General features: G+C 43.6%; 1 protein-coding gene across 2 annotated transcripts; it reads right to left on the bottom strand.

Annotated features, from left to right (window-relative positions):
• Window positions 1-5,972: 5,972 nt before the first annotated feature.
• LOC136518451 (trifunctional UDP-glucose 4,6-dehydratase/UDP-4-keto-6-deoxy-D-glucose 3,5-epimerase/UDP-4-keto-L-rhamnose-reductase RHM3-like) lies at window positions 5,973-9,540 on the bottom strand. 2 transcript variants are annotated; one of them, XM_066512110.1, is made up of 3 exons: window positions 9,403-9,540; window positions 6,735-8,309; window positions 5,973-6,587 (listed from the first exon to the last, which is right to left on the bottom strand). In XM_066512110.1, exons 2-3 carry the CDS (start codon window positions 8,280-8,282, stop codon window positions 6,135-6,137), a joined length of 2,001 nt encoding a protein of 666 aa, XP_066368207.1. In that variant the 5' UTR covers window positions 8,283-8,309; window positions 9,403-9,540; the 3' UTR covers window positions 5,973-6,134. The 2 variants fall into 2 exon arrangements, with proteins under 2 accessions (XP_066368207.1, XP_066368208.1); XM_066512111.1 differs by lacking the exon at window positions 9,403-9,540 and adding an exon at window positions 9,236-9,317.
• Between the last annotated feature and the right edge of the window lie 2,591 nt (window positions 9,541-12,131).

Genomic DNA, 12,131 nt, shown 5'->3' with positions numbered 1-12,131 from the left:
AAGCAGAAGATTCAGAATCAGAGAGTGATGGCTATGACGCTACAGGTTTCACAAGTGATGAAGATGATGAAGTTAGGGAGATAAGAACCAAATACAAAGAGTATATGTCAGAAGTAAAGAAGAGAGGAGATATTCCAATGGACAACCCAATTGAGGTTGATGGCATACAAGGTGGAGATATTCCATTAGACAGTAATGATCAGGTCTTAGAAGGTGGAGATGGTGTTGAATACTTTGATTCAGATGGTGATGCATCATATGATGAGGACAGTGATGGTGCCTTTACAAGAAGGAAGTGCAGGTTCCTAATATTTGACAGTTCTGCTGATACTCCACAGTTTGCAGTTGACATGTGCTTTAGAGGAAAGGATCAATTGAAGGATGCTATAGAGAGGTATGCACTGAAGATGAAGATAAATATCAGATATGTGAAGAATGAGCAGAAAAAGATTAGGGTTGTTTTGTAGGTGGAAAGGTTGTCCTTGGCTTCTATATGCTTCCCATAACTCAAGATCTGATTGGTTTTAGATAGTAACTTATAATCCCAACCATGCTTGTTGTCTTGAGCTTAAAAATAAAAGGTTATCTACAAGTAGGATATGTGAGAGGTATGAGAGTATTATCAAGGCTAATCCATCTTGGAAGGCTAGAGTAATGAAGGAGACAGTACAAGAGGACATTGAAGTGGATGTGTCAATCACAATGATTAAGAGAGCAAAGGCACGTATAATGAAGAAAATAATGGATACTCAGACTGGTGAGTACTCCAAGTTGTTTGACTATGCTCTGGAGTTGCAGCGTAGTAATCCTGGAACTAGTGTGCATGTTGCCCTTGACCCAGAGGAAGAAGACCATGTGTTTCAGAGGTTTTACGTATGTTTTGATGCATGTAGAAGAGGATTCTTAGAAGGATGCAGGAGGATAATTGGGCTTGATGGTTGTCTCATTTGCAAAGGCAACAATCAATGTAAAAGGTGGACGTGCCTCTGCAAAAATCCATTCGACTTCACTTGGCCATGGATCAGCATCAGGCCAAAGCAGCTCATCCTAAAAAAACAATAGAGCTGGTGAATTCAAAGAATAAGATGATGTAGCTTGCCAATGTAGTTTCAAAGCAGCAATGCTTTTGTATCACTTAGTCATAATGTCGTGAACACTTGCATTTGTTATGTCAAAACCATGAGCATGAGACATGTTAAATTTGTTTTTGCATTCATTTCTCATTGCCTCAAATAGTGGTTACACAATGAGCCATATGCCACAAGCAATTACAATGCTAAAACAAATTAAGATTACAATGCACTCTCGTTGTTCTCTAATAGTACATTTCAGTTCATGAATTTCTTGTTTTGCTCTCTGTCGATCAGCATACATATCATCCCATTGTCCAGCTGAATGTTCGTACAACTCCGACATGCTGTGCCTCATGGAAACTAGGTCCTGAATCACCCTTTTTGCTCTACCTTCAAAGTGTTCATCGATCCAATACTTGAAATCACAAGGCTGCTCAACTTGTGAGCACGCCAGGAACCTTCTTCCTGTGTCTGGACCAGACCAACAACAACACAAAATTGGGGAGAATCCATGCCGGCATGTAAGCCCTATCCTCACCAGCATCCCCTCTGAATGTTGTTCAAGCAGTGTTTCAAGCTACACCAAATCAATGAATTTTTATCAAAAATCAAATCAATCCCCGATTCAAATCAACCCTAGCCCAAACGCCAACAACTCTGTACTCACCTCCACTGCGCGCGCAGCTTCATGAGCGCCAGAACTCGACGCTCCGGGATCTGGCGCTACTCCCCTTAATGGCGTCGACCTTCTCCCTCTCCCCTCCCTAGATCCATGCTCCATGGGGATACAGGCACAGCGGTTGCCACCTCCACAATGGAGCGAGCAGATGGGGGAGCGATGGAGCTAGCAGATGGGGGAGACAGGGGAGATGAATCGAATGAAGCAGACGAGGGAGAGGGAACTGGGGACCCGGCGGCTAGTGGGTCTTCCTCTCCGGCGGCGACGACGAACAGAGAGGACAAGCGAACAGAGAGGACGAGGACGAGAGGGAGGAAACGGGGAAGAGGGAAACACCGTCAGCCGGCCAACGGGTAAAGAAGTGAGCGAGGGGCAGGACAGACATCACGCATGTCTAGCTGGCCACGTGGCGTGCTATCAAGGGGAACGGACGAGATTGAGTCCGAAATCTATTGTTGAAGGACGAAAGTGGACAATTTGATAGTTCAGGGGCTAAATTGAGCCTCGGGCGATAGTTTAGGGATGAAAATGGCTATTTCGCCTTAAAAAAAACAGTTCATCCATCAATCCGTGATTCTCATCCACGGCGTAGACTGTAGAGGTGGCCGTTAACCCTGCAGATGCAAACAATTGCTTTTGAGTTCCTTTGTGTACAAAGGAGGATACAAGAGGGGCATATATGTAATTTTACATCTACGTTAATCTAATCTTAAAAATTGAGAATCACATCTTTTATGAGACTAGACTGAGGGAGTAGTACTACAAAGATACTGATCGACCCTTGCCAAGTGTTGGCACGTGCTGTGACCCAATGTCAGGTGGCAATATAGTAGGTGCGTCACATGCTAGGGCTGGTAGACCTAGCAGAAGCATGGGATGAACGCGCACGCGTCCAAACAATGACACCAGCTCCCGTCAAAGTCAAATCAAATTAATTAAAGGAAGGTATCCCTTGGGTTGGGCAGCTAACCAGCTAGATGCTCGGGCTCCGTTTGGATCCGAACGAGAACTAGTATTTGTTCCGTCCCAAAAAAATATAATCTTGCAGTTCAACTATGCCTTGAAATGAATGTAATAGTAGGTTTGAGATCAGCATTTTCAGTAGGGCTCATATCAATAAAACCAGCGCATACATCAATCGGTGATTCACATCACTGTAGAGGTGGTCGCCAATCCTCCAGGCACAAACAATTGCTTTTGAAATGAGAAAATAGGAGGGGGGGGGGCACATACATAATTTTATACCTACACTGATCTAACCTCGAAAATTGAGAATCACATACTTTATGGGATGGATGGGAGAAAAACATTTATGAATGAGAATGTTTTTAAGAAACCTGGAGGGACTGAAAGCCCCTACTGAAGATAAATTATAAAAAAGCAAAGGTCTTACAAGTTAAAGAAAATGTTACAGGCAAAATAATACAGAAAAAATTAAACTCAAGCTCAAGAGACAAAGAAAGAAACAAGAAGAAAATGAGGTAAACTAAAGAAGATTTTCTATCCACTGTTTTAAAAGGGGAGGTGAAGAGGCTTTTGTTGTGTGCAACAGCAGAAGCAATTTTGTGACCAGCAGAGATTTACAACTGCTTAAACTTGCATGAGATCCAATGAAATGAGATTGTTCCTGGAAGACCAAATGCACCACCACATGATGATGAAAATGTCCATGAAAAAAAAAGAAATTTGCTGCTGTTGTCTTTGTGGCCTTGTGGGTACTCCAAATTGATTAAATTCCAACACTCTTTTTGCAAAGGTGCAATCCAATAACAAATGCTTTACTGTTTCTTCACTGGACTGTGAGCAAAGCATACAATTGTACTCTTGAAGAGCCATACCTTTCGTTCTAAGTATGTTCCTTGTGCTTATCCTGTCTTTAGTAGCAACTAGAAGAAGACTTATGGTTGCATTGACATGAAGATTTCCAAAGCCACTTGAAAGTTTCATGAGCATCAGAATGAGTGGTTAGAGCTCTGTATGCCTTAGAGGAACTCACATATTTAGAGTTCCAGATATATATCCGGGTGTCATGCACGCATCTTATAACTCCAAAATTTGCAGCTTCTCATTCAAAAATTGAAGCTGAGAAAAGGTTTCTTTAGACAAGGCAGATTGAAGAGATCATTCATTGACGCTTATTCATTAACTATACTCGAAGAGCATCTTCAGCTAAGATCCTCAAACCAGAGCCTCTATTTTTCACCTTATTTTCAAATGTTCTATTTCTAGGGCCCAACTCTATCAATGACTCTTAAGTCACAACCATCTTTTACAAATGACATGTGGGCCCACTCTGTCAGTGACTTAGCCAATATGTTTCATTTTCTCTTTCGCTAACTTTTTCGCATGTATCGCAAGTCCAACGTTTCCACCGATATTGCTTGTGTAGCTAGCCACCTCATTCACCCGCTTGTCCTTCGGTAGGCGGTGGCTGCCCTCGCACCTCGCCCTCGTTTTTGTGATTAAGCTGTGGTGGATTCAGCCGATCGAGCAAGAGTTGATGCAACGGATCTTGTAGGGCACAACTGCAAGGCCTAACACTGCGCTGGAGGCTTGCCATTCCTAAAGGAGAGAGTTGAGTTCCACCAGCTCTTGACCCTCCCTCTCCCCCTCCGGCATCCTCGCCAATAGCATGAGGGGGCGGGCTGGCCCTCCGGATCTGTGTAGTCCATAGACCTAGTTTTTTTTTTCTAGTTTCACTAGCAGTTCTTTTGAATAAAGCTCTCGTCAATTTCACCCATGGTGGTGGGTGGTGCGAGGCTCCAATTGCCGTGTTCTTAGAGATCACTGCCTTTGGTTCTTTTTCTCGTCTGCTCTTCTGTGTCGTTTGTGATGGGTGGTTGGCCTGACATCGTTGACACTGTCGGGATCTAGGAAGCCAATGTCGTTTTAGTCACACAGTGCCGCCGCCGCTCAAGCAAGTGTGGTTGCGCCCTTTGAAACGATCTAGATGGCTAGAGGGGATAGGGGTATTAAAAATTTCTATAAAAAATCACAACACTAGAGCAAAGTGGTTAGAACAATAAACAATTTTGCCTAGCCTAATCCACCCAATGCAAGCTGCCTCAACAATTTTAATAGCAAGTTAACACTACTACAAGTTTACTCAAACAAGCAGGGAGGCTAGCACTGCTATAGTTGAGCTAAACTACTAACTAAAACTAATCTACAACTAGAGAGCTACTACTGCAAGCAACTAGCATATAAGCAAGGTATACAAATGTAAAGCACAAATGTGAGTAGCAAGCCATCGGGGCAAGAGATGACAAGAGATTTATCCCTGACATCCTCGTCGAGGCGAGTCTCTAGGTGATCGATTCGCATGCTAACAAGCCTCTCAAGCTTGACCACAAGCTCGGTAAAGGGGGTGGCATGGCTCCTAGCGAAGCTCCGGCGCAAGCTCACGACGTTCCCTCTTAGGGTGGGGGTGGCATGGCTCCATGTTAAGCTCTAGCATGTGAGCTGAGGGCACGGGCAACACCCGCTTTGGGCACGGGCAGCACGGATCTGAGTGGCACAGCGTGGCTTTGATCATGGGCGGGCACGACGTAGCTTTGATTGGGGGTGGGGAGGTGGCGAACGAGATGTTGGGGGCTGGGGAGGGAGCAGTTGGTAATAAAGAAGATGAGAGATAGAGAGGATGACATGCAGGTCCCACTTAATTGGATGTTAACAAATCAGAAACAGTCATGTATTCCTTTGTCCTCATCCCTCCAACCAAACACCAAGTAGGGATATCCCTTTCCCCAAAAACCAAACGCAGAGACAGAACCATTCAATCACAGAAAAACTGGAATGGATACATCCTCTCCCTGTTATCCTATAACCCCTTCTTTATGGAAACATCATAGATGAGCAACTACCTGTGGACTCTCATCATATCATTAGGCACACATCACACAAAAGTGGCAGCATATATAATCTACTCCACAATATACTTGGTGGGAGAATAATTTAAATAGGAATAGAAGGGAAGGTCCACCCATGTGCTTTCAGTGTACCAGCTAAGCATTAAAATCTATGGTTTCTTCCTTGGTTTACAAAGGATAAAATCTTAGTTAAAGAACAAACCGAGTAGCTGTTCAATTGATAGGACACATCAGATTGAATTTAGCATCATAGAATCATTCAAGCTTCCTGCAGGGAAAAGTGGTGGTACACATAGACTGGTGATATGTCTCTACAACAAATTGGGCAATGGCCATACTGATATCAACATATTACCATATTTATATACGTCGTCTATTCAGCTGTGAATCAACCTATAGTCAAGATATGCTGCCATGTATGACGAATAAAATTCTAATGAATGAATTGTGGCAATTGTCTCCTATATGCTTGCTTATAATACTGTGTTGTACAGTATCAGCTGTGCCGGCCCTTCAGTTTATAGGCACCTTCCTATTGGGCTCAAAGACATACTTGATCAACGAGTCTTTGATCGATAGCAGCTCGGGGAACTCCTTCTTCAGCTTGGTTGCATCCATCTCATTGTTGCTTCGTGGCGCGACAATAACCTTGGCCTGCTCCTCAAGGGTGAAGTTTGTCCACTTGAAGCTAGGGTCGATGTACTGCTTGTGCATCTCTAGGATCTCGTTGTGGCTGACAACGCCGGGGTTGGTGAAGTTATAGATGCCCCGCAGGTTCCTCTTTGCCATCTCCACTGAGATAGGCAGGAGCTCGTCCAACATCGTCATGCTGTTGGGGATGTTCACCACCTTGTTGTAACGGCTGATCTTTGTCACGAAGTTTCGGGGGTTGCTGAGGTCAGAGGATATTGGCATTCGAACTCGCAGAGTGCAGACGTTCTCATACTCCCTCAATAGCTCCTCGACCTGCACTTTCAAGAGAGTAACCACATGTTTGTTTCTATATTTGAAACATGAAAATGTCAACTTAGGAGTTTAGACAAAAACAATGTTAGAAGTACTGAAGATAACAAAGCCATCCATTGCAGGGGTAACCAGCATTTACTGACTTACCATAGCCTTCGTCTTCGAGTAGAATGAACCTGTAAAATTTGGTGTATCTTCCTCTTTGAAGCCGATACCTGACCCTTCGGGATGATGTGCATCATACTCAAATATGCACCCAGTGGCATAGTTCATCATCAATAAGCCATGCTCCCTACATATGTCTGCTAGATTTAAGGTGCCCACAACATTGGTACGAATGGTGTCTGGCTTGTGTGACTCACACCAGTCAACATTGGGCCTTCCAGTAACACCAGCGGCATTGAAGACATGTGTTGGCTTAATAGTTTGGATATCCAGGATGAGTGAAGAACGTTCTTGCAAGCGGCCTTTTCCATACTCATATGGAATTCCTTTCTTCTCACATATTTTTCCAAGAAGTCCACCGATCCATCCTGTCCTGCCATATATCAGGAACTTGAAGGCATGAGTTTCTAGAGCATTATCTGATGTTGAAGTGACCTTTGTTTGAATGTTATTAAACTGACTGAGAATTCCTTTAATCTCCTCAGAGCCCTCGTACCCTGGCATCATCAATGTCCTCGGATGAGGCAGTAAGGCCCCAGAAACATCACCCCAATAATCAGAATTTGCTACATACCATTCCATTGTCTTTTTTAAGCCTTCCTCCCATTGGGTGTGCTCAGCCCATCCAAGGCTCTTGAGCTTCTCATCGTCCAAGAAATACCTCTGGTCATTGAAAGGTCTGTTCTCGACAAACATGATGACTTTGTCAGCTTCAAGATTGAAAAGCTTACAAACATCTTTTGCTACATCAATTACTGTCCTCTCTCTCTTTGTTCCAATATTATAAACATGTCCAACTTCTCCATGATGAAGAATGACCTCAAATGCCTCTGCAACATCCTCACAATAGATGTAGCTACGGACATTGCCTCCATCACCATGGATAGGGAGGGGCTCCCCTCTCATTGCCAAGAGAATGAACTTTGGGATAAGCTTCTCAGGAAACTGATTTGGGCCATAGACATTGTTTCCTCGAGTGGTGATAACCGGCAGTCCATAGGATCTCCCATATGCCATGACAAGCATCTCTGCTCCCGCTTTGGTGGCTGCATATGGGTTTGTAGGAAGCAGCTGTGATGCTTCATGGTTCCCAACAACTGCATCCTCATCAGTCTCCCCATAGACCTCATCAGTGCTGACGTGGATGAACCTCTTGATCTGGCCAGTAATCCTGCAGGCCTCAAGAAGAACATGTGTACCATAAATATTGTTCTTGGTAAATTCGAAAGAATTCCCAAATGAGTTGTCGACATGTGTCTGGGCTGCGAAGTGCATTATGGTGTCAATGTTCTCTGTGACAAGAAGGAAGTTGACAAGATCAGCGCTTGCAATATCACCCTTGACAAACTTGAAGTTTGGTGATGAGCTCACAGGGAGCAGGTTTTTCAGATTAGAGCAGTAGTCAAGTTTGTCAAGGATGACGATCTTGTAATCGGGGTACTTCTTGGTAACACGGATCGCGACATGGGATGCGATAAAGCCAGCAGCTCCTGTAATGAGGATATTCTTAGGCTTGTAAGGCCTCGCCATATCCCCTGTATAACTTTTAGAATCCTGCTGTAAGAGCAAAGTAACTAGTTAGGATCAGACCTAACAACATGATGAAAGATCAAATTAATGCTGCAGATATGAATTGCATTCAAAGATAATAAATTCTCACAGTTAATGATGAAGATTTACATGTCACAGCATTCAGACATGGCGAACATGACACAAAAGTTCTAACTATAAGAAGTTGAAATTACGGCTGCAAAAAGAAGAAAAAAGAAACATTGCTAGCAGGAAGCAGGAATACAAATGTTTGATGGTCCAAAGAAACATGAAAACAATTCCATGTGCATGTGGGAGCAGAGCAATTGGATGCCAGTCCATAAATATTTTTGTGAGTCCATATATACATGAGAAAATATATCATGTTAAACAATTAAAGCACACAAACTGAAAGTGTGTTGAAAAATGACACCGTGCGTGTACAAATACAACTGAGAACTCAGATCAGCTTAGCACGTGGTAGTATTAGTTAAGCACTTCCTTGCAATCAAGAGAGAAGGAATGCTGCATTGAATCTACTGGTAACTGATCTGTTGCCACTATATATCTCAATCATCCCAACGAAAAACAGGAGAGAACACATTCCTGTAGGAAAAACAGGATACTATTTCACTAATGAAATCACCGAACGCTGTAAAACATAGAGGTCGGCAAATATGCACCAAGATCCCACTCGCAGAGGATATTGTCCTTTTGCAAGAAGATGACCAGAATCTGCTGGAGCATAATGTCCGTTTTTCATTTGCACATCAGGGAGCAAACATGCCAAATTTTCTCAGTGAAAGCTCAATTAACCTACTAAATTAAATATACTGTCACGCTAATTAGACCAACTTCGTGTCACCGTGGGACGGCAATGAAAATTGATAATAATGGATGCAAAGAAAAACAGCACGACAATATTCTTTGGCGTTCTCGCCTTCAGACCCAACCTGTTGTCAGAGAAAGAAGCGAACACCAAGCATGCAAATACGCAATGCAGGAGGCTGGATGGCGAAGTCCCGCAACCATGACAACGAGAAGTCTATGTGCGTCGCCTCAGGGGACGCAGCGGACCAGCATCGATTAGAGAGAGAGAGAGAAAGGGTGCGGTTTGTACCGTACGCAATGCGCGCCTCAGCCGGGACAGGAGCGGATGGCGTCGGTTGAGGAGAGAGATACCTGAGAGATCGCGGAGGAGAGGTGGTTAATAAATTGAGGCGGTGGTCGTGGTGGAAGGGAGGAGGGGAGGGCGGAATGCACGGGCGGTGTTGGGTTTGGTTTGTGCTTTTTTGGCTTTTGGTTTTGGGGAGGAAGGACAAGTGTGTAGTGGTGGAGAAGGCGCGCACGCATTACTCAGCCTGTTCGTTTGGCCGTGGCTTATCGTAAATGATCGTAAATTTTTAGCCGGAACAGTATTTTTCTCTCACACAAACCAGCCAACAGTACTTCTTTATGAACCAGCAACGATACGAACCAGCCAACCGAACAGGCTGAGTATCTATATACGTCGGGGTATTCTACCAAAAAGATATTGTGTGTTATTGATTAAAATAGATAATATATATACACTTAGTTTTATTCTTATCCTTATAAGGAATATTTATGATGGATAGATAAGTATTAACCTATTATTATTACTTTTCAAGTGATGTTCAACAACAAAAGATCATCGAATAGCGTAACAAACATCAAAGCAAGCAATCAAATTACTCAAGAAAAATAAATGCTCATAGCGAATCAAGAAACCAAAGAAAAAAATCATGTAGCTGGCAAGCGGCGCACATGGTTCGCTGAGTCACCGCAGAGGTTGCTTGCCTAAGCCGTCAGGAAACTATTGCCACCTCCTTTGCCGGATTTGAGAAGGAAGTCCCATGAAAACGGTGGCATTGACCCATGGAGGAATAAGGAAAGATGGAGGTGGAAAACGAGGTTGATGCTCCGCGGCACTTCCAATGCATGATGTCGCTCCGATGGTCCTCGCTTGGCATCTCCTTGGTGAACTGGATGCTCTCGGGTTCTCTGGAAATCAATTTTAATTATTGACGGACGGTCCGTGGATCTCACAGACGATCCGTGAATCCATTAATTGTGAACACTAAGTGCTTGGTTAGGATTTTCGGCTAAGTGCTAGTGTTGACGGACGGTCCATGAAATGTGGCGGACACTCCGTCAATGTGTCAATATAATCTATGTTCTTCGTTGTTTATATTGCTTGTTTGTGACTCAAGCCTAGATTGGGGGTGAGGTTTACCATGCATGTGCAAGGGGTTCTAGGGTAGTTTAGGAGACATGTTGGGCAGGTGATAGCTAGATTTTGAGCTCTAGATAACATGTGCAACCATTTATTTGAGAAATCAATTTAATCATGAGAAAATGAGAGATTAATTCATGAGATTGGGCATGGCTACTTATCTTTGAGATTTGGTGACTCCTAGGCCACCAAGATCAGAGATGAATGCTTGCACAACCTTGCTTCCAAGCACAAGAGAGGAATTTGACCATTTACGAGGTTTCTTGCAAAAATCCATAGATATGCATTAGAGAGGAATTAGAGAGATGCATGAGAGGATTGAGCTAGGGATGGGCTTGAACTTACTCTTGAGATGATGGAGCAATCACCAAGCCTCATACTCCATTAATGCATGAAGAGAATCATGATTTAGGGCTTGAGGATTGACTTCAATAAATGGAATGAGAGCTCTTGAGCTAACCATGGATTGAGGGAGATGGAGATGCTCATGAGCTTGAGGTAGTGCTGATCCTTCTTGCTCTTCCTCTTTTATTTCTCTTCCTTCTCTTCTTCTTCTTCATCATCTTCTCTCTCAAGTTCATCCTTGTTCTTGCTTTCTAGAGAGAGGGAGAGAGTGGGGAATGGAATGGGTGAGAGAATGAGATAGGCAAAGCTGAGTCTACTGAGGACAAATTCTGATTCGTGTTGACAGGTGGGGCCATCCCTGAGTGGAGTTGAACACAACTCATTCCCATTTAATTTTGCTGACTAGTGAACTAAAGGACGATCTGTCGATAAGGTCGGACGGTTCATTGATTCTCTCATTTTGAGAGATTTGATTTGGAGAAAAGGATCTTAGCATTCGGCCACCTCTCATGTCTGAGAGATTGATAAATACTCATAAAGGGTTTTAGAGAGGTTGATTAGCATCTTGCTCTGCGTATTTTCTTGACATTGACCGACATTTTCCGATTGTTGACTCTGGGTTGACTTTGGGTAATTTGAGAGAGTCGATAAGATCGATTAGCGAATTTGGAGTCCTTGTCCTAGTAGAGAGCACTAGAAATCCTTTAGAAGGACGATAAGTTGATTCTTGGGTGTTTGAGGTGCTGTGGAAGGTTATCAAGGAGGTTCTACTAAAAGTTTTAGTTGGAATGACTTTAGGTCGTGAAAGATGTAGTCTAGACTCCCAAAGCTAAGAAGGCACTATTGGTGGAGATGATCTCGCTGGAGAAGCGTATGTCGCCTCCAGGGGCGATGCCTTCGGCTTTGGCGGTGAAGACACTGGCTCTAGCCACCAAAGGGTTGCATCATACATGACGTGCTTCCCCTACCTAGTGCTCTAGTTGCCATGGGTCCGTAACCATGATAGGCATCATGTTGTTTGTCAAGGGGTCGATGTGTGGACCTCTAGTGGCTTAAGCACTCAAAACACTCAAGGACATGGGAGATTTATCCTGGTTTGGGCCTCAGCCTACATCAAATATTTGGTGTTCTTTGTGTTAGGAATGTTGAAACGAGAGCTCTTACAGTGGAGGAATAGAGAGAGAGAGAGAGAGAGTAGTGCTATGCTGATCTAGGGTTTGGTCAAAGTGTAGGCCCTGTTCTAAGTCATG

This window comes from Miscanthus floridulus, chromosome 17, assembly GCF_019320115.1.
Source record: "Miscanthus floridulus cultivar M001 chromosome 17, ASM1932011v1, whole genome shotgun sequence".
Lineage (NCBI taxonomy): Eukaryota > Viridiplantae > Streptophyta > Magnoliopsida > Poales > Poaceae > Miscanthus > Miscanthus floridulus.
Note: the sequence above shows the minus strand (reverse complement) of the source record. Positions and strands in the feature narration are given on the sequence as shown.